Source organism: Drosophila grimshawi, unplaced genomic scaffold (genome assembly GCF_018153295.1).
Source record: "Drosophila grimshawi isolate 15287-2541.00 unplaced genomic scaffold, ASM1815329v1 contig_1377, whole genome shotgun sequence".
NCBI lineage: Eukaryota > Metazoa > Arthropoda > Insecta > Diptera > Drosophilidae > Drosophila > Drosophila grimshawi.
Window position 1 is genome coordinate 16979039 of NW_025062900.1, and position 20891 is coordinate 16999929.

Consider the following 20891-nt stretch of genomic DNA (forward strand, 5'->3'; position numbering starts at 1 on the left):
CAGCAAGAGGATTAATTTGATATTGAAGATTTGCGTAATTGGATGTACAACATAAAGTGCTTAAAGTGACTTGCAGGGAGTCAGAGTCAAAGTGCATAATTCAGGTGACTCCTTCACACCTGTTTTCAGCAGAGAATTATGTAGCGGCCATCACCGACTGAACAGAACGTTGCTAGTATTATTTACTTTGCGGAGTATTTATTGTTTTGATGGCTACGGTCACACTGGTGGCAATTATAACTTACATGCATGTGTATATAGCGCATAGCAGAAGCTGGCATATTGTTTCTTCCAACTTAACTTAACTTGAGCCAACGGATTGTCGCTCGGTCGTTGTTTTCTCAAATATATAATAAATTCACATTCATAAATCCTACGGGAAAAAGTCACAGCAAATACGTATTATGGAAAAAAGGGAAAAGTGCTTGAAACAATGCTATAAACGGACTAAAGTGTCAAACTCAAAAATAATTAACGACAACTCGATTGTGCGAATGCCGCGTGTGAGAGATGGAAAATCAATTGCACGTCCAAAATTATGTGTTACCTTGGGAGGTCCAAAGACAACAACAAACAGCATTTGTTTTGTCTTTCTAATTGCAATTCTAACATTCACGAATTGTATACATTTGGGCCTCGGCTCTTATGCAAATGATATTGATAGCGATGGCGATGCCCCACTTACCACGATAAAATCATCGAATTTACTAATAAATAATAATCTGCTGGCAGAGGGCAACGTAAATAACTCCAAAACCAATATTGCTCCCAGATTGAGGCAATTGCGGTTGCCAGAAATACAAAGAAGGCAAGTTTAGAAGCATAATTTCAAAATAATCTACATAAATATATGTGTATCAAATAGTGTGTGCAATAGACGAAACTAATATGTACATACATATGAACATATATACGTAATTTAAATATGTATAAATATATATATGACTGACTGGGTTTGATCGACTCAGTTAGTGTGCTGTGCTGTGCATCAAATAACGGAATAAATTCGTTGAAGGCGTCAATTTTGTTAGATTGCTTCTCCATAAAAAAAAAAAACAATAAACGAGAACAGATAATTTATGCGATCTTAATAAAAACCACATTTTTTATTATTTATCCAATGATTGTCGCTTTCATATTGCCACTGTGTTCTATTCTGATTCTGGAATGTTTGGGAAATGTTTTAAGATCTGACTTTCATATTTATGATTGTTCAATAATAAATAAATATGCATTTGTATATATCCGTGTGTTTATAAATATATGTTTTTTGAAAATTTGTTCAACTTTCGATTTGTACACATTTTGAAAGTTTTCGAAGTGAAGGTCTCGAAAACGAACAGCCAAATATTGTATACTTAAAGATCCGGCGACTATTTTCTGCTGCTTACAGACTTGCTTTTAATTTATGTTGACAGCTAATTTAAATAGTCAACAAGAACAAATATATATGACTATAATATTTAATAAATTAAAGTGTTGCATTAAATCATTTGTGATGACGATTTCTTTTAAGTATTTCCTACCCTAAATTGAATATGCATAAATTCTCTCCCAACATCAGCTGATAATAATTGAGGAAAGATAATTTAGTTTCAAATAAGTTGAACGCTTGTAAAATGTTGGTCAAAAATAAAAAGCTACTTTGTTGAACGGAAAGGGTATTCAGACTTCTGCATCCCGATGCGTACTTTTTTATTGTGGTAAAGTACATACACAAATTAATACATATACACATTGAAAATGACGAAATATGCTTTGTATGTGTATGTGTATGTGTGCCTGTGTGTTTCTTTAGAAGTGTGCTTTTTATATATTTGTTTTGATTAACGAGGGATCGTTGGGAATAGAAAAATGTATATTTAATATATTCCCCATTTTGTTGGTAGTGTGTATAAAACTTTGTTGTAAAATTATTAAGTTGCCGTTTGAGTGTCTGGTCTCCTTAAAGATAGCTTATCTACACTGACTGGCTGTAATCTGCGTTTTACCCTGATTTTCAATGGTAAATGCCTACGTATAAAATGTATATATATTGAATATGTACACAGTATGAACCATATATTATGTATGTTCAAAGGCAAATAAAAAAATATTTTATTGCGGTTCCAAATCTTCCACTGCCTAAATTTTCCAAAAAACTGAACCGTTAAAAGGAAATCATTTATGAGCATGTTTCGCTATAAGTTTTTGACCGAAACATATCTGCTAATTTAACGTTTTGTATTGTTTCCCAATATTATTATTATATTTGTTGTTGTTTTGTGCCGGTTTGTGCTGTGCCGTCTGTAAATGTATTTTGTTATTGTTTCAGAAAATGTATGCTAATTAGAAATTCATCATTCGGGATGAGATTTGGCACTTATCTCAATGTCAATTGCTTGCGACATTCTTTCTACATCAATTCTAGTAAACTAAAGCTTTATCGTATGTAACCGACTACGCAATACTCTGTTCCCAGTTGCAAGCAGGTGACTTTGACTTTAAGCTGAACTATTTTTAACTTGATCCTTAAATAACATATCATTCCACTTCGCACATAATTAATGTACTCAATTTGCCTTTGGGGGACTGGGTACAGAGTAATGCGATACCGATAAATATATTTATTTTATTTCATATATAAACTCTGCAGGCGGCTGTGACTCAATTTCTTCATGTTATCATTTAATGTTTATCAACGCACAACAGTCACAAAAACATACACACACTTTATGTACACATAATAGGAACACACTCGGAGAGGAACCTACATAGATACTTAAATGTGAGCATGTATGGCTTATGTTTGTTTTTAGATTTGAGCCCACAATTACTTGACTTGTTGCTCTCATAAATCTCAGAATTCGTTGAAGAGCAAATTTGAAAAAAATAATATTGAGGTCACATATATTCATAGATACATACGTATTTATTGATGCAAGGGCTAGATTATATGTATGTGCATGAACTAAAAATGTTCATTGTTACTTGCACTTGCTGAAAGATATACATATATATTTATTAAAATTATTCATACATACATATAACACGCATTGAGTCTGTATCTTTGGTTTGTTTTGACTGCCAAATTCTATTAATAGTAAATTTTATGTATGCAAAAGCATCACCATTTCTTGCTTCATATTTATGTTCCCAAATTCGCTTGTGTGTGTGTGTGTGTGTATGATACATACATACATATATACACGTACATAAATACACATACATACATACACATACATACATACACATACATACAAGTGAGTCAAAACATTGCTTTCAATGTTTTCATTTTGTTGTGTTCGTTTTGCTTTGCCTTTGCTTGTGGCAAACGGATGGGCGACAGCTCCTTGGCCACAGTTTGGGAAGCACTGCAGCTAACCGCAAACATTTTCGCTAATGACTCATTGCTGCGTACCCAGTCTTAGCCATAGCATTTTAGCCAGTCACGTCGGGCGTCACGTTTAAGTTTGAGCTAACAAACTTAGTACACACACACACACAGTCGAAGGCTAACACAGACATACATACGTACGTTCATATGTACGCCACTCATAATACAGGTACAAGTTTAGGTACATGCAAGTGTTCTCACATATATTTGGCGAAGCCGCACCAAAATCAATACACACATCACATAAAACATACATACATTTATGTATACATGCTGTATATATACATACAAATATTTATTTGTATGTACACACTTATAGAATTATTTTGAATATTGCCAAACACAACAATTGCGCTGCTGGCAATGATTCTTATTTTCATTGTATCGCACGATCCAAATCAATCTGGATTGCGTCAGTTGAGAAATTATTTCGATTTTTTCATATTCTTATTGCTTTCTTCTGATATTTGCGTTTCCGATACTTTTACGTCATGTACATAATTAGTGGCAACTCAAAAAATAATATGCATGATCATTGTACATATATATGCAGGAATTTTATTAAGTCATCAGTTCAATAAAATAGTTTCAGTTTTGTTGACCCGCGTTTGCTTTAAGATATGCTTACAAATGTTGTTCGAGCATTGTTCGAGACGCAAAATAATTGAATTAGTTGGCTTGGCAAACGAATTGAGGCAGCATCAACAATTGAAAGCAATTTACATAATGTTTTTTGGGTCTCTCTGAAATTGATGCTTGAAACTGGAAGTGGCCAAATGTGGGAAAGTGGAAAATATCTATATATTTGTATTTCTCACACGATCTATGGTTACAGATAGATAGAATTGCATGAGCTTCTTTACAGATCACAGGATACATTGATCTGAATTAAATTAAGAAAACAAGCTTATTATTTATATGAGACTGATTTTGTTAGGTTACTCATAAGTATAAATACTATATACTTTACGTTACTATAAATAACAAACAATTAATCATTAGCGAGCACGTGCTTCACCATACAAAAGTACGGGTTAAAATAAATTGGGATTGATAAAAATCTTGCAAACACTTTTAAGTGGTATTTAACTGCAGCGCGCTGTTGAAACCCTGAGCACAAATACACACACACATACTAGTACATTGAGATTGTCTGAGATGTGTACTCGATCGAGTGAGATACATATGTATATATATATATATACACAATTGCTGATGATAAAGTTATAAATGATAAGACAATGTTGCTTGTGACGCAAGCTCAAATCTGACGGGGCCAATACAGTTCAGATAATCTATATTGGATGTGGTTGAATTTAGTAAGTTTTGGTTTCTATGGCAAATTTATCAATCAATAACCTAAAGATCTCAATCGATTTGTGAGTAAGAAATACGAATTTTGTTAAGATTGCATAACACTCGAGTGGGCATTATCCACGTCACAAATGCTGTTTAATCAGCCCTAATCAGCTTGGTAAAAAACAAGATAGATAGCAGTCAGAAAAATATATATTTATCTGCTTCAAAACTAACACATCGTTTGGCATATTTGCTTAAGTTTGGGTAATTTTTATGATGTTGATAAAATCCTGACTAAGCGCCAAGATACAAGATATTATACAAATTGTGATTACCTGTTGCCAACACAATAAGAAAACTGTGTATATTCTATGACTAAGAGAATTTCCCAAAAATGAATTCATTTTTAAATTAAATATGTTGTGGATGCTTATTACTTTCTTTTTTTCCTATTTGTTATATTTTTAAGACAAATGTTTGCCATAATTACTGAATTATCAAATTAATAATAATTGACTTTGATTTTAGAATTCGGTTAGCACGCAAAGCGAAAAGCAATATTCGCATTCTTGGAATGCGTTTTGAAAGTGAGGACCAGGAGTATGAACTTGGTGTACCAAGTTTGTTGAGCAATAAAGAGCACACGATTCGCATATTTGGTATTGGCTTGCAGGAGAGGACAGTTATTGCGTTTACAAATGAGGAAAATGAATATCAGGGAGCCTGTCTCAAGCCGGCCACAGAAATCTTTGAGCCAAAACAAGTCTGGCCCGATGGTACTATGGCCTTATATACGGTGAAATTCCCGTACTCCAAGAGTGTACTGTATGTTTGTGCGAAAATCGACGAGGGAATTGCTGTAAGTTGCACTATTGCTTGATCGATTTCGATAACAAATTACTACAATTAATACATTTATTGGTTAATAGCACAGCAGCGCAGCAGCAACGACACCCCTAGAACATCAGGGCAGCGCCGTATGGATGAGGATCGGAACGCACGAACCACTTTTGCCTCTTTGGGTGGCTATAATCATCATTGTGATATGCCTGTGTTTTTCGGCCCTATTTTCGGGCTTAAACTTGGGCCTAATGTCCTTGGATCGTACCGAATTGAAAGTAAGCAGCATGCATAAGCTAAATAAAATAGATATTTAAAAGATTGTTTATTTTAGATATTACAAAATACTGGCACGCCAAATGAAAAAAAGTATGCTGCGAAAATAGCACCTGTGAGAGACCAAGGTAATTATCTGTTGTGCAGTATCCTCTTGGGTAATGTGTTGGTTAACTCCACCTTTACCATTCTACTGGATGGTTTGACCTCTGGACTTTTTGCTGTCTTAATTTCCACCCTGGCCATCGTCCTCTTTGGTGAAATTACACCTCAGGTGGGTTCTACGTTTAATTTGATGAGTGTGGTTCTGTAAGAGTTACATACTCAATCAAAGTGATTTATGATTATGATGCATTCAATCCCACATAAATAAATATACGCTTTTGTGATTCTTAATCATAATATTTTGCTCATTTTTATCGTACTTCTGCAATCGCTTTTTTCCTTCTTTCTGTTTTTAAAATAAAAGACTTTGATTTCATTAATGCTGTTACACGACTCTCTCATCTTTAAATTTAAAAGCAAACTTTGACAATATTCAAATGCATTAATTTCGAAAAATATTATTTCGTTTACAGGCTGTGTGTTCAAGACATGGTTTAGCAATTGGAGCCAAAACCATTATGATAACCAAAGCGGTTATGGCGATAACAGCACCGCTGTCGTATCCAATTTCTCGTATCCTAGATTCACTCTTGGGTGAAGAGATTGGCAATGTGTTCAATCGTGAACGCCTCAAGGAACTTGTTCGTGTAAGTAACAACCACGACTAGAATAGAGGCTAGAATAAAATCTATAAATATCTTAACAACACAGGTCACCAATGATGTCAATGATCTGGATAAAAATGAAGTGAATATTATATCCGGCGCATTGGAGCTGCGTAGAAAAACTGTTGCCGATATTATGACACATATTAATGATGCTTATATGCTTTCGCTGGAAGCCCGGCTTGACTTTGAAACTGTGTCTGAGATCATGAACTCGGGTTATTCTCGAATTCCCGTTTACGACGGCGATAGAAAGAACATAGTTACTTTGCTGTATATCAAGGATTTGGCATTTGTTGACACTGATGATAACACGCCGTTGAAGACACTCTGTGAATTTTACCAGAATCCCGTTCATTTCGTTTTCGAGGACTTCACTCTAGATATTATGTTCAATCAGTTCAAGGATGGTACGATCGGACACATTGCATTCGTTCATCGCGTCAACAATGAAGGTGATGGGGATCCCTTCTATGAAACCGTTGGTCTTGTCACATTGGAAGATGTTATTGAGGAGCTTATTCAAGCTGAAATCGTTGATGAGACGGATGTTTTCATTGATAATCGCACAAAAATTCGTCGCAAGCGTAATAAGAAAGCCGACTTTTCGGCATTTGCTGAACGTCGTGAGGCTCAAACTGTGCGGATTTCTCCTCAATTAACTTTAGCAACATTCCAGTACTTAAGTACAGGTATAGGCTAAATATAAAAATATCTAATATATATGTGTATATTTAATGCGACATTATTATCTTTATTTCACTTACAGCTGTTGATGCCTTTAGGAAGGATGTTATTTCAGAACCGATCTTACGGCGATTACTTAATCAGGATGTTTTCCACAATATTAAATCAAAGGGGAAAAATAAGGATGACCCCTCATTGTACATATTCACGCAGGGGAAGGCTATCGACTATTTTGTACTTATATTAGAGGGTCGTGTCGAAGTGACGATTGGCAAGGAGGGTCTTCTCTTTGATAGTGGGCCGTTTACTTATTTTGGAACACAGGCATTGGTGCAGAATGTCGTTGTTGGTATGCACGCTAAATTGAAATATACCCATGGACATTTACTAATTAAAACTTACGTTATATGTAGATTCTCCAACTCAGATGGGATCGCTACAGTCTTTAAATATGGATTCGAAAATTCGTCAAACTTTCGTTCCTGATTACTCTGTTCGTGCATCTACGGATGTGATATATATTGCCATTAAACGTAGTCTGTACCTTACTGCAAAGAAAGCGACTCTTTTGGAAAAGAGTCGCAAATCGGGAACGTTTTCAAGTGAAACATTCGATGATGAAGTTGAGCGACTGCTGCATTCGATAACGGAAGATGATAAGTCTCGGTATCTGACAACCAGCCAGAGCGCAAGACGTTCATCCAAGCCGAACAGGAGTGGAGCATCGTCGCCCTTAAACAATGATCTATCGCATGATGATAGAAGCAACAGTGCTAGTGGGCAACTCAACACGGGTCATCGAATTGGTCCTGAACGTACGGAAGATGGATCATTGAGTAGCTTGGTTACTTCGGATGTGACAGGTGATCTTCAAAATGGAGAAAACGATGAAAGGAATGGAACAGCGGCATCCACGCCGCTTTTGCCAAAACCGGAAGAAAATAACGAGCCCCGGCAAAGTAAACCTCAATAACGACAGTCTTCGGAGAACTCTTTACATTAAGACCTAGCTGCCGCAAATTAAATTTTTCATAAGAATCACTCGCCGTTCTTTAAATGCAAAATCAGAATGCTTTCTTTTTTCCTTAAATATTGTTATTTATATTATTGCTTGTTTTTCGACATCAATTTGCAAATTGACTAGAATTGTGTTTTTCCTTATTTTGTAAAAGTGAATTAGAGATTTATGTTTAGATACAAACAAAAAAGTAAAAACGCTAAATTTTCAATGATAGTTTCTATATCAAAATAACAGTCCTGAGATTTCTGAAAACCTGAAATTATTACACACATATTACACATGTATTACCTCATGAAGTACGTACTTAAGAAGAGAAATTAATCACTATTGCTTTTCAAATCCACACCCTATTTCTACTTCCTATTAAATGACATGAATTAATGTGTGTATGACCGCAGCGTTAATTAATTAAGAATTTGTTGTTAAATTTGTTTATTGTTCTGCTTACATGCATAAATTGAATAGTTTAGTTCCCCCTTTCAAAGTCAAGTCAAAAGAAGATGTTATATTAGTAAGGATTCTCCTATATATACTTTATCAATGTGCACAAGTTTTGTTTTAACTGTATTGTTGTTTAATAGGATTGCGTTATTAAAATGCATTCTACAATCAAATTATCCCACACACTTCATGTAGCATAACTGTATTAATTGAGAAGTTCAAAACTTCTCATTCGTTATTTATTTAACTAAAGGTGTTAATTAGCAGTTTATAATGTATAATACAAATGAGAAGCGTATATTTATATATATGCATACATTACCTATGTTAACTTAGAATAAATGCATACCTACATTCATACATAAATATATAACTAAAAATACAACTACAACTACAAACAGAAAATACAATATGTACATACATGAAGAAACAGAGTTAATTGGTTTTTATATGTCCATCGCATTTGTGAGTGGCGCTAAGTTAAGTGGCTGTTCCGACCAGGCGTTGGCATTAGGTAAATTATTTTTTTGGAAAGATTCTTGCAAAGAACCTACATACATCTACTGAAATATGTGCTTGCAATAAATTATAAATTTTAAAGATTCATATATATACATATATTTACTATTAAAAGATAAATGAAAATCAATTTCAATAGAGATACTTTGTTACTTCCTTATATGTATTTACAATATATATTCGTATATAAAATGTACAAGATTTTTAAAACTATAATTATTTGGGTTCTTTATTATTCGGGTCAATGTTCACAGTTTTGGAGTTACTGGTCGACCCTGTTGAGAGTCTTAATTCTATCATCAAAAGGCACATTTCCACCTGATCTCATCTGTTCTTCGGTCGGTTATATCTGGCTTAAAATGTTATAGATGGTTTTAGTTCTAAATGCAAATGAAACAAAAAGCTGCATTAACAAATTTACAATTTATTAAAAGTTTACTTTTAACATACAAATTCAACTGCAATTCAATTCAAACAAATCGTTGAACTGTAATGTAAGCCCACTGTTAATTTATAGCAACGATTATAACATACCCTGGGCGCTAAAAAAATCGAATGAAATATACGCTATCGAAATCGCACAGCACCATTTGAGTTTAACAGAATAACGTAAACAGTTGCACAAACAAAAAGTTTCCTTTGCTGCATTTAGTTAATTTCATTGATTGCTTGTGGAAAAAATGCATCGTGGTGGAAAGTCATATTCGCGTGGCGGCAAATCCCACGCTCGTCCGCCCGGACTGAAAGGCAAGGAGATTGGCCTGTATTACAGGAATCTTGCACGCCAACGTAAAAACAATGCCACCACAGATGAGCCAAAAATTCGGTTGGGCTGTGATGTTAGCGTTCCGCCGGGAATTCTACGGCGAGTCACCGAATACCTGGAGCAGTTTAAGGCTGGTCGCGAATCGAAGGAGCAGCGCTTGGATGCGAAATTTAAAGAACAGTTTCGCCATTTGTTGAGTGTGAATTTTGAGACTTTTATTGACGAGACAAAGGAACAAAATAAGGATTTAAAATTGCGCAATCCCGGCTTGGATGAGCATCTGCAAAAGCAGCAGAAAGAGCGCATGGAATCTGGGGATGTTCGAGCACGTTACGAGGAGCGCATGAAACTGCCAACAATGGCGTATGCTGCGGATATTATCGAGGCTGTGGAACAAAACCAGGTGGTGTTAATCGTGGGCAGCACCGGGTGCGGAAAGACCACACAGGTGCCCCAACTCCTGCTGGACGATTGCATAGAAAAGGGCATTGGATCTAGCTGTCGGATTGTGTGCACCCAGCCGCGTCGCATCTCGGCCATTAGTGTGGCGGAGAGAGTTAGCTACGAGCGTGTGGAATCCCTCGGCCAGTCGGTTGGCTATCAGATCCGCTTGGAAAGCCGTAAGCCCCGAGAGCGCGCCTCCATCACGTACTGCACGACTGGTGTGCTGCTGCAGCAATTGCAATCGGATCCACTGATGCACAGCGCCAGTGTTCTGCTCCTCGATGAGATTCACGAGAGAAGCGTGGAAACAGATGTTCTGATGGCATTACTTAAATTAATTCTGCCCCATCGACCGGCGCTGAAGGTGATTCTGATGAGTGCCACTGTGCGGGAACAGGATTTCTGTGATTATTTCGACAATTGTCGAATGTTTCGCATCGAGGGTGTCATGTATCCCGTGAAGATGCTCTACCTGGAGGACGTGCTCACCCTGACTGGCTATCAGTTTGACAGCCGACAGAACAGACGCCGGCATGATCAGCCCGAGCATAGAGCCATGATCGAGCCATACTTAAGACGCCAGCGTGGCAGCTATGATAACAAAGTCTTAGATCAGCTCCGGCTGCCTGAATCCGAGGGTTGCGAGGACATCGACTTTGTGGCCGATCTCGTCTATTACATATGCAGTAGCCAGTCAAGTGGTGCCATATTGGTGTTTATGCCAGGCTACGACAAGATTTCAAAACTGCATAACACACTGACAAATCCTCGCTCGGCGCTGGGCCAACGCTGGCGGGATCAGTTGATAGTCTATCCACTGCATTCGCTGCTGCCATCCGTGGAGCAACAGTCGGTGTTTCGGCGAGCACCGCAGGGCAAGCGAAAGGTTATAATCTCTACGATTATTGCTGAGACTTCGGTGACCATTGACGATGTTGTCTATGTGATCAATACGGGACGAACCAAAGTCACCAGCTATGACATCGAGACGAACATTCAGGCGCTGGAGGAGTGCTGGGTCACGCTCGCCAATACACAGCAGCGCAAAGGACGCGCAGGACGTGTTCAGCCCGGCATTTGTTATAACCTATTTAGTCGGGCACGGGAGGCGCAGATGGCGGAGGTGCCAACGCCAGAGATCTTGCGCTGCAAACTGGAGTCCATTGTGCTCAGCCTCAAATTGCTGCACATCGACGATCCGTATGCATTTTTTCCAACAATGATCGATGCACCAGACCAGAAGGCCGTCAGCAATGCGGTTAATCTGCTCAAGAGGTGAGTTTGTAACTAATAAAATCAGTAATTAAATAATCACCTATTAATTATATTTATTTCACTCAGAATTGAGGCGCTTGACAATGTTGGTCAGCTAACGCCGCTGGGCTTGCATCTGGCCAAACTGCCCATTGATCCGCAAATGGGTAAAATGATACTTATATCAGCGCTATTCCGTTGCCTGGATCCCATTACGTCAGCAGCGGCTGCGCTCTCGTTCAAGAGTCCCTTCTATACGCCCATGGGTCAGGAGCGTCGGGTAGACGAGGTCAAGCGCAAGTTGTCGCGTCAGATGCGCAGTGATCATCTAATGGTGCACAACACCATTTGTGCCTATCGCGAGAGCTGCGAGGCGCATCGGTATCGCGACTTTTGCTACAGTAATTTCATCAGCCAAAGAACAATACAGCAGCTGGAGCGCATGAAACAACAATTTGCCGATCTCCTATGCAATTACAAGTAAGAAACAAAAATCCATCAGTAATTAGAAATTGAAACTATCCGTATTTGTAAAAGCCAGAAGGAGACATCTGCAATCCCATATGCTAAATTGATTCGTTAAATATGTCTTAAGCCAAGGCCCATAAAGTTAATACTCTGATAGTCGAATATTTATTCTGTTCACAGATTTCTAACTTCATCCGATTGCTTGCACGACTCTTCGAACATCAATTCTGAGAAGATTCCACTACTTCGCGCTATAATAGGTGGTGGCCTCTATCCAAACATGGCCCACTTATGGTGAGCTCTGCTCTATTTGTATATTCTATCAACCATATTTATATTTTATTCGTCTCGAATAGCAAATCTCGACAAATTAAGAATCGAGTGCGCGCCATTCACAACATGTCCACAGACGATGGTCGTCGTTGTAATTTTCATCCATCATCGGTGAACAGCGGCGAACGAGGATTCGATTCCAATTACTTTGTGTATTTTCAACGGCAGAAATCAACAGCGCTTTATCTTCTGGACGCCACCATGGTGTTCCCCATGGCTTTAATCATTTTTGGCGATGGCGTCGAGTCGGGTGCCGTTGACAAAACCCCATATATATCGGTGGCCCAAACTTATTAGTAAGCACACATTTGAAGTGGTTTAATGCAAGAATTTTATTGTGACTCTCGTTTCCAGTTTCAAGTGCGATCCGGAGACAGCGTCCGTAGTAATTGATTTACGGAAAAACTTGGCCCTGTTGCTGCTTGAAAAGGCCCTGAATCCAGCTCAGATAACAGAAAGCAGTGATGACAACAAGTTAATCCAGTAAATGACTTTCATCTGTGAACTTTTTTCTATCCTTATGTATACATATAATTATTAACAATGTTCCTATCCTTTTATTTAATTTTTGACAGAGCCATAGAAGTTCTTCTCTCGATTGATGAAAGGATGGGTGATGATGACGACGACGAAGTAATGGATTCCGACGAGATTGATGACATTTAAATTTTGGTTTTTTATATAAATAGGTTTATTGTGTAAATGATCAAATCACTGTGTGATGTTACCAAAATATTTATTTATAATAGTTGTATTAAAAATGTATATAAATTAATGTCGTTAGGACCAATGCGCAAGGCTTAGTCATCCTCAAGCAGAGCAAATACGTTCCTCGAGCGCGCTTTATCGCAATCATCCTCATCCGCATTGGTTTCGTCGTTGGAGCTGTCCTCGTCATTGTCATCGCTATCAGCGGCTATAATAAATAATAATAAATATAATATATAATATAATGCTTAACGAATGTATTTAGAGTTGAGCTTTTGTGTTCAACTTACTGTCCGAGCAAATGGAAGAAGTGTCCTCATAGGTCTCGCTGTCCGGCTCATCAATATCCAACTGCTGATATTTTTTCACCTCGACCAGATCGGGATGCTGTTGCCATCGTTCGCGTTGATCATCATAGCCGGGCGGATAGAACTGCAGCACCAATTGCTGTTGACCAGCCAGACACATACGCAATATATGATTGGCGGCACGATAGCGATCCGGACGCGCTGCTTTGGCGGTGAGAAATCCACGCTTATATGCCCAGGCATCCGAAATGGCCACAGCCGACCACTCGCTGTAATCCTCGGGCAGTGGCAAACGGAGTAACTGCGGCAGATCCAGGTGCTCGCCCAGCAGCTTAAGTGAGCGATAAGGCACTTGCAACTGGGAAATGGGAAAGCTGCCGAGCAGCACTTGCAGACTCTTTGGCGTGCTGGAGGGGAACACGAGACCAGGACAGTCGCAGACGCGCACATGCTGCGAGAGGAATATGGTCTGGAAATGCTTTGTGTGGCCGGGTGTACGACTAACGCTGACCACCTTACGTCCCTTGAGCGCATTAATCAGCGATGATTTACCCACATTGGGAAACCCAAGGCAGCCAATGCTCAACACCCCACTGTTGAATTTCTCGTGCTGATGCGGTGTGGTATCAATGGTATTTGTGATTTTCACTTCGCCTTCGCATTGCGGCTTCGTGGCATCCACGTCCACCTCCAACTCCTCGTTGCGCATATCGTCGCGAATCTTTTGCTCCCATGCCGAGAGATCTACGTCACCCTGGACATAGCGCTGGCATTCGCGATAGATATTGTATACACCCTCCAGGCTTTGACGATGCCGGCCACGCTGATTGCGGCTGCGCGCTGAATACGATGCAAAGATCACCAAACGCACCTCCGGATAGTGTTCGCTGAAATAGTGCCGCCAGGCAACGACAGCCTCGGGTGCAACAAGATCCACTTTATTCAGCACAACAATCGCATGCTTCTGCAGTGTATGCACAATATAGTCGTAGAGTGAGGGAGGAAACATCAGTGAGGCATAGCGCACATCCACAGTGATGAGCAATATGTCGGATAATTCCAGGACACGCCAAAGCTGACGCCACGTCTCCAAGTTAAGCTCGAAGAGGGAAAGTCCTTTGACATCGCTACGTTTCTGCAACAGCTTATCCACATACTCCTGCAAACCATGACGTCATATGTCCATTCATTCTCAAAATCTATCTAATTTAATAAAACAAAACTCTTACCTTAAAATACCGATTTTCATTGCGATCCAAAAGCTCTTTGCTCTGCTCATAGTTCCAAGGTGGTCGTACTGGAAAATCATAGCTGTTGAAATAGCTCGAATCGATCTCCCTTTGTGCCGCTGTCAGCACATCGAGGGGCTTGAATCCCTCCTCCTTCATCAGTTCGATCTCCTTCTTGTTCTCCTGCATGAACTGAAGATTGTAACGGTTTACGTTCTTATTGCGTCCTCCTCCGCCGCCGCGTGGAAAGGGCTGCTCCATAACCTTGCGATCCATTGTCGTCTCGGGGGCATCGCTATCCTCGTAGGATTCCTGATTGGAGCGCAAGTACTTGGACGGACCTGTAAGTATAGTTAAACAGACAATTTTTTTGTTTGCGATTTAATTATTTATTTACCTTTTGTGTTGCGCTTTTGTAGCAATTGGTCTTTCTTCTTTTTGCCGCTAAATGGCACTTTTCGTCGTTGCTGAGGCATCTTGAAATGTTATCCGTGATTAGTATTGCTATATTGCATAATTTGGCAATTATTACTTTACTTATTAATATTTTAATTACTTTAGTCTACTAACCTTGTTTGGCTTTATTCAAATTGCTCGATTGTTTTGACAGCCAAATGTCAAAATGAACAATTTGAGGGTGTTTTGTTATTTTTAGGGCATTTTATCGTCGTATTCAGTATGTTCTGGTATTATGAAAACCGTTTCAAACTGCGTTGATTACTCATCCACCTTATTGTCAGACAATAGTTATATTCGCTATTTACGTATTATAAATTACAAGCAATAACTTTCTTAATTTGGGCACAACATTCCTGTTGCTCACTGGTAACGACTGTAACTAGATACTCGTAAAGTATTCGTTCAAGTTGAAGACATATCGCTCTTCTCTATCGGCTATTTGAAAATATTCTGCATGGCTTTTCGTGTAGAATATTTGCGCCCAATGCACGAATCAGCTGACTGTGGACTGTGGTTGGTATTAAAATACCACATTTGAAACCTGTTAAATTAACATTATTAAAGATGAACTTTGTGTTTGAGCTAATATTTTTATTAGCCAAAGGTAATCATATATTTGTTGTTACTTAAACTTGTTCAAATGCCATTAAGAGGCATTAAAGTTTTGGAATTTGTGGGCTTGGCTCCCGGTCCATTATGTGGCAAAATACTGGCCGATTTTGGGGCAAGCGTTACCCGCATTGACAAGGTATGTAAATGACAAAATGATTCAAATTGTTGCCGGACTTTGCTCAAGATCATCAACAGGTGGTGGATTCGATCGATATGTTGCACCAAGGCAAACGCACTCTGGTCATCAATCTGAAGAAAGATGGCGGTCAGCGGCTTGTGCAGCAACTGGCCAATAAATCTGATGTGTTAATTGAGCCCTTTCGACCGGGAGTCATGGAGAAACTGAATTTGGGTCCGGAGGTATTGTGCACTAGCAATCCGCGTTTGATCTATGCGCGCCTTACGGGCTTTGGGCAACAAGGTCCATTGGCAGCGCGGGCCGGCCACGATCTCAATTATGCAGCTGTCTCGGGCGTGCTCTCAATGCTGGGCCGCGAACATGAGAAACCAACGGCGCCAATTAATATTCTAGCTGATTTTGCTGGGGGCAGCGTTATGTGTGCCTTGGGCATATGTGTGGCATTGCTGGAACGCTATAAGTCCGGTCGAGGCCAGGTCATCGATGCGTCTATGGTGGAGGGCGCTGCCTATGTGGCCAGCTGGCTATTCATGTCACGGAACCTTGGAATTTGGGAGCAAAAACGTGGACGTAACTTGATCGATGGTGGTGCTTATTTCTATGACACATATAGAACGAAAGATGGACTTTATATGTCAGTGGCTGCATTGGAGCCACAATTTTTTGAGATTCTGAAGGAACGCTTGCAATTGCCGCCGGATTTATCACAATTTGGAGATGAACATCAAATGCATGGCAAACAGCTATTAACGGATATATTTCTAACTAAAAACCAAGACGAATGGTCAGCTTTGTTTGAGGATGTGGACGCTTGTGTCTATCCGGTAGTGGACTGGTCAAAGGCCCAACAGCATCGTCACAACGCAGAACGAGAATCATTTGTGAGTGTCGCTGACGCCTGGGCACCATGTCCTGCGCCGCGCTTAAGTCGCACACCTGGCCAAATACGGCAGAATACTCAAAGTAACGAGAAGTCCTTGCTAGATGAACTGAACCTAAGACCTAAAGAACTGTGTCAACTTCAGGAGGAGGGAGTGTTGACGTTGCCGCCTCTTAAATCCAAGTTGTAGATTGTACATTGTAAATAAAAGACATTATTTTGGTTTCTTTCATTCAAAATACTTTTATTCTATCTCTTGCACACAAATACAATTACAATTTTTATATTCATCACGTACAAACTATCAGTCATACATTTTATAAACATTTAGGCCACACTTTATACATACTTGTTCTTAGCTTAAAGTAAGTGCAACATAAACTAAATAATTCTCATCATTGTTTTTAAAGGAATTCAATCAGATTTTGGGTTAGACATACAATTTCGTTAAAGGACAAACTTAAGAAACAAGTATAATTTGATTTCGGATTTTGCATTCATCAGACACACCACACACCTCTTAACACACACGCATACAGTAATTACACGCCTTGCAGAGATACCATAATACCACAATACACACATTATTAGTTTAGACTCATTTGTTTTTGGGCTAAAGCACCGCGCGTCAGCGTTACCAATTTATTATTTTTAAATATTTATATATATATTTATTTGTAAATATGCATTCATCCATGTATGTATAATATATGTTCATGTATGTCTGTGTAAATGTGTCTACACACAATGTGCCTGCATACATCGATATATTATTGCATCATGCATGTGTTTCGTTTTTGTTTTTGTTTTCGTTTTTTTTTCTTTCTTTTTTTATTTATTTATAAGTTACGTGTTGTGTAAATTTTACTATTTTTCCGTAAGTTAGTTAGTTAGTTTTCGTACGTCCAGCGTAAAGTAATTAATGATAGTCCTTATGTAGTTGTAAGTATTTATGTATTGTATAAGTCTCAGTTCTCAGTATAAAATCAGTACCATTTGTTACGTTTTCAATTTGTTTTCGTTCACTTTCCATGTCGTTTTTTGGGTTTTTGTATTCTTGTTAATGTTTACACTAACAATTGTTTTTTTTTTTTGTTTTTGTTTTCCTTTTGTTTTGTTTACATTCTTACAAAAAATATGTTTCGTTTCTTTACATTTTGCTCTGCTGCGCGTGGTGCTTTAAACAACTCTTCATACACACAAACACACACACACACGCATATATATGTAATCATACACACACGCACACACACACACACACACTCATAATACATAATATACGACACTCACACCTTGGTATCGGCCTAAACCGATTACGTATATACTTATAGACTAATTGGACTTGCAATGGCCAAGTTATAATTATTATTATAACTGAGCCAGATCGACCATTTCAATTTACATTTGTTTTATTCTTTTTTTATTTTGTATTAGTTTCTAAATTAATTTGAGAGTCTGGAATGATAGTAACACTCACACACAATATATCAGTCATAGTCTTGCACACTCAAACAACATACATACAAATACTACACATATGCAGCAGACTTCGTTAATAATATTCTTCTACATATTTGTAAATTTGTGCAGGATGAGCCTTTAAACAGGTTTCTTTCGGAAAATTTCTGTTCGTCACTTTCAGACACGCAGTCACGCTATTATTTTAAATACATCCATTGTCATCAGATATTCATCATTATCATCATCATCATCATCACACAAGCACATGTTTCATCTCTCATCACGTATCATTCACCAAAATACACCTATAAGATTGTGCAAAATAAAAAAAGATTTATAAAAACGAATTAATTATCAGTATAAATATGATATACGATCAGTATAGATTATGTGAAAAATGTTTCTTAACTACCTACTACACATAATAAGTATAAAATATTTGAATGTAACTTTTATGCAACTTACGTTCGCATAGCACAGCCATAAGAGTCCATGTTCCAATTGGCGTCTAGCTCTCTCTCTCTTTCACACACGACGCTATCCGGCACTGATGCAGCGACAGACATACATCAATATCAACATCATTCTAATTTATTTTGGCAATTCAAATTCTGTTTATAACCATATTGTAATGCAGCAATTGTAAAGAGCAAAAATAAACAGTTGCCAGTTCAAAGAAGTTACTAAAAATAACCAAATTTATTTTTATATGCAAAATTTTAAAAAATAAAATGAGCCAAACCGAAACCGAAACTGAACTTGGACGGCTGTGCGATATTTAGATTGAGTCTAATATCAATACCAATCGGAATACATATATTTAGATTTAGTTATCAACTTTGAAATGGCATTTGTTTTGACAAAATGGTAACTGAATTTCTTTTGCATTTAACCGAATGAATCGTACAAATTGTTACATAATTAAAGTAGTTTAACAAACGGTATATCAAATTACAAGTTGCTTTTTGTTCTATTAGACACATTTGCCACTTAATCTAAAGTCCCGGTCATATCCGAGATTTTTTTTTTTAAGACATCCTTTGCATTGAGTTTTGCAAATAATTGTCAAAAGATTTTAAACGGGATTATTTTGTTCGAATTTGATTATGCTTGAAATACATTTCTTTTGGCTTTTGGGCACCTTGAATGTGTATGTATATATATATGTGTGTATAAGTGTTGCCATTTTGGTGGGATTACCACCAGTTTCAGTGGTTTTATTAACTTGCTAACGAAATTTTTTTAAAACAATATTAGTCGGTTTTTTTTTTTAGATTTTTCGAATCGCCAATGTTTTTTTTATACTGACAAATTCAATAATTTTTGTTGCTTATTAATTATTGTAGCCAAAAAACCAAATGTTTTGAAACCCGATTTTCTATTCAATTTTTTGTTAATTTTCTAAGATACTCTTATTTAGTGGTTTTTCCCGAAGGCCTTTAGTGATTTTTCCCGAGCGCTGGCAACACTAATATGTGACAAAAACAAATAGAAGGAAACAATTATTGTATTTGTTAAGAAATCAACGACGTGTGTTTATGTCCTAAACTGTCCTAAAAGTTGTTTATGTAGTCTACTATAATAGTATGTAAAATGAAGTACTGTAGTGTTACCCTGGTCCGTTTTTGTTAGTTTAGTAGTAGTAGTAGTTGTTGTTGTTGTAGTGTAGTATTTGTTTGTTTGTTTGTTTAACTATGTATATATACGAGTACAATTCGATAAGACGCTGCAGGTAGTTGTTTGGTTGTTACTGTATTCGTTTGTTTGTTTTTGCATATTGTTTCTTGTCATTTAAAATAATTTGCAAATTTAGCGTCATTATCTGGATTTGGAATCAATGTGAGCTAATTAATATATAAATAAATCAATATTTGCTTTACAAAACGTTTTTTCCAATTTATATGTTTACTTAATATATATTTTTTGTTGTTTTTGTTTGTGTTTGCTGTTTTTGTCGTTTGTTGTTTCCTTATTATATTTGTAATGAGTGTTTCAGTTTCTCATCTGTATTTTCCCCAATTTTAATTGGCATCCGTTTAAAATCTTTTTTCATATTTTTTTTTTTCGTTTCGTTTTTGGTGTTTATGAATTTAAGTTTGGTATCTCGGTGCTTTTGTTTTTAAATTTGCTTACAATTAAGTCATTCATATCATACATATTTCAGTTACGTTTACTGATCACTAGAAAAAACTTACATTTAGTAATATCACACAACACACGCCACACACGCGCGCATTTGAAGTTTGATATGGGGCAGAGACTGTTGTCTCTCTCATAAAACTTCAATCACAAACCATTTAGTTTCAGTTCTGACATCCACATTCTTCAGATTCACACTATAGATAGACGTGGAGATTTGGTAATCAATTTCAAAGGATTCATTGGAAAGTTGTTTGGGCTGATGGCAGTCACACTCAACACACACTCTCATCAAGCAATCGGCATTTCAGACTTCGCACTATTTCTCTCAGGCATTCGATGCATTCACATAATCACTAAATTACATACACATATATTCGCACACACACACACACACACATACATAATACTCATACTTCACGCAAACACACACAAGCACACATGCAAGCACACATTTAATAT

General features: G+C 37.6%; 4 protein-coding genes and 1 long non-coding RNA gene across 6 annotated transcripts; 3 read left to right on the plus strand and 2 right to left on the minus strand.

The window, feature by feature from the left end:
* The first annotated feature begins 223 nt into the window (after nucleotides 1-223).
* Nucleotides 224-9432, plus strand: LOC6562243 (unextended protein). Of its 2 annotated transcripts, XM_032736099.2 has the most exons (8): nucleotides 224-808; nucleotides 5204-5534; nucleotides 5605-5793; nucleotides 5850-6065; nucleotides 6370-6543; nucleotides 6608-7253; nucleotides 7331-7597; nucleotides 7662-9432. In XM_032736099.2, exons 1-8 carry the CDS (start codon nucleotides 405-407, stop codon nucleotides 8219-8221), a joined length of 2787 nt encoding a protein of 928 aa, XP_032591990.1. In that variant the 5' UTR covers nucleotides 224-404; the 3' UTR covers nucleotides 8222-9432. The 2 variants fall into 2 exon arrangements, with proteins under 2 accessions (XP_032591990.1, XP_032591991.1); XM_032736100.2 differs by lacking the exon at nucleotides 224-808 and having other exon boundaries at nucleotides 5443-5534; nucleotides 5610-5793.
* Nucleotides 9433-9873: 441 nt separating this feature from the next.
* Nucleotides 9874-13442, plus strand: LOC6562474 (ATP-dependent DNA/RNA helicase DHX36). Its single transcript, XM_001987883.3, has 6 exons — nucleotides 9874-11714; nucleotides 11781-12173; nucleotides 12342-12455; nucleotides 12518-12790; nucleotides 12849-12977; nucleotides 13070-13442. The coding sequence occupies exons 1-6, from the start codon at nucleotides 9910-9912 to the stop codon at nucleotides 13158-13160; spliced, it is 2805 nt and encodes a 934-aa protein (XP_001987919.1). The 5' UTR covers nucleotides 9874-9909; the 3' UTR covers nucleotides 13161-13442.
* Nucleotides 13162-15570, minus strand: LOC6562473 (guanine nucleotide-binding protein-like 1). The gene is made up of 5 exons (XM_001987882.2): nucleotides 15310-15570; nucleotides 15137-15243; nucleotides 14740-15080; nucleotides 13493-14669; nucleotides 13162-13410 (listed from the first exon to the last, which is right to left on the minus strand). The coding sequence occupies exons 2-5, from the start codon at nucleotides 15213-15215 to the stop codon at nucleotides 13295-13297; spliced, it is 1713 nt and encodes a 570-aa protein (XP_001987918.1). The 5' UTR covers nucleotides 15216-15243; nucleotides 15310-15570; the 3' UTR covers nucleotides 13162-13294.
* Nucleotides 15571-15749: 179 nt separating this feature from the next.
* Nucleotides 15750-17061, plus strand: LOC6562216 (alpha-methylacyl-CoA racemase). Its single transcript, XM_001987881.3, has 2 exons — nucleotides 15750-15946; nucleotides 16006-17061. Exons 1-2 carry the CDS (start codon nucleotides 15839-15841, stop codon nucleotides 17017-17019), a joined length of 1122 nt encoding a protein of 373 aa, XP_001987917.1. The 5' UTR covers nucleotides 15750-15838; the 3' UTR covers nucleotides 17020-17061.
* A 5-nt stretch (nucleotides 17062-17066) lies between these two features.
* Nucleotides 17067-20838, minus strand: LOC116805343. The gene is made up of 3 exons (XR_004365138.2): nucleotides 20486-20838; nucleotides 18756-18901; nucleotides 17067-18595 (listed from the first exon to the last, which is right to left on the minus strand). It is a non-coding gene; the product is annotated as an uncharacterized LOC116805343 (long non-coding RNA).
* Between the last annotated feature and the right edge of the window lie 53 nt (nucleotides 20839-20891).

Excerpts from the sequence above, each read along its gene's own strand:
- LOC6562474 (XM_001987883.3), top strand. The coding sequence starts at position 9,910 with ATGCATCGTGGTGGAAAGTCATATTCGCGTGGCGGCAAATCCCACGCT. Across the intron at positions 12,791-12,848 it reads TCGGTGGCCCAAACTTATTA|TTTCAAGTGCGATCCGGAGA; the intron begins GTAAGCACACAT and ends TCTCGTTTCCAG. Across the intron at positions 12,978-13,069 it reads GATGACAACAAGTTAATCCA|AGCCATAGAAGTTCTTCTCT; the intron begins GTAAATGACTTT and ends AATTTTTGACAG.
- LOC6562473 (XM_001987882.2), bottom strand. The coding sequence starts at position 15,215 with ATGCCTCAGCAACGACGAAAAGTGCCATTTAGCGGCAAAAAGAAGAAA. Across the intron at positions 15,081-15,136 it reads ACAAAAGCGCAACACAAAAG|GTCCGTCCAAGTACTTGCGC; the intron begins GTAAATAAATAA and ends CTATACTTACAG. Across the intron at positions 13,411-13,492 it reads TTCTTCCATTTGCTCGGACA|CCGCTGATAGCGATGACAAT; the intron begins GTAAGTTGAACA and ends TATTTATTATAG.
- LOC6562216 (XM_001987881.3), top strand. The coding sequence starts at position 15,839 with ATGCCATTAAGAGGCATTAAAGTTTTGGAATTTGTGGGCTTGGCTCCC. Across the intron at positions 15,947-16,005 it reads GCGTTACCCGCATTGACAAG|GTGGTGGATTCGATCGATAT; the intron begins GTATGTAAATGA and ends GATCATCAACAG.
- LOC6562243 (XM_032736099.2), top strand. The coding sequence starts at position 405 with ATGGAAAAAAGGGAAAAGTGCTTGAAACAATGCTATAAACGGACTAAA. Across the intron at positions 6,066-6,369 it reads TTGGTGAAATTACACCTCAG|GCTGTGTGTTCAAGACATGG; the intron begins GTGGGTTCTACG and ends TTTCGTTTACAG. Across the intron at positions 6,544-6,607 it reads GCCTCAAGGAACTTGTTCGT|GTCACCAATGATGTCAATGA; the intron begins GTAAGTAACAAC and ends TTAACAACACAG.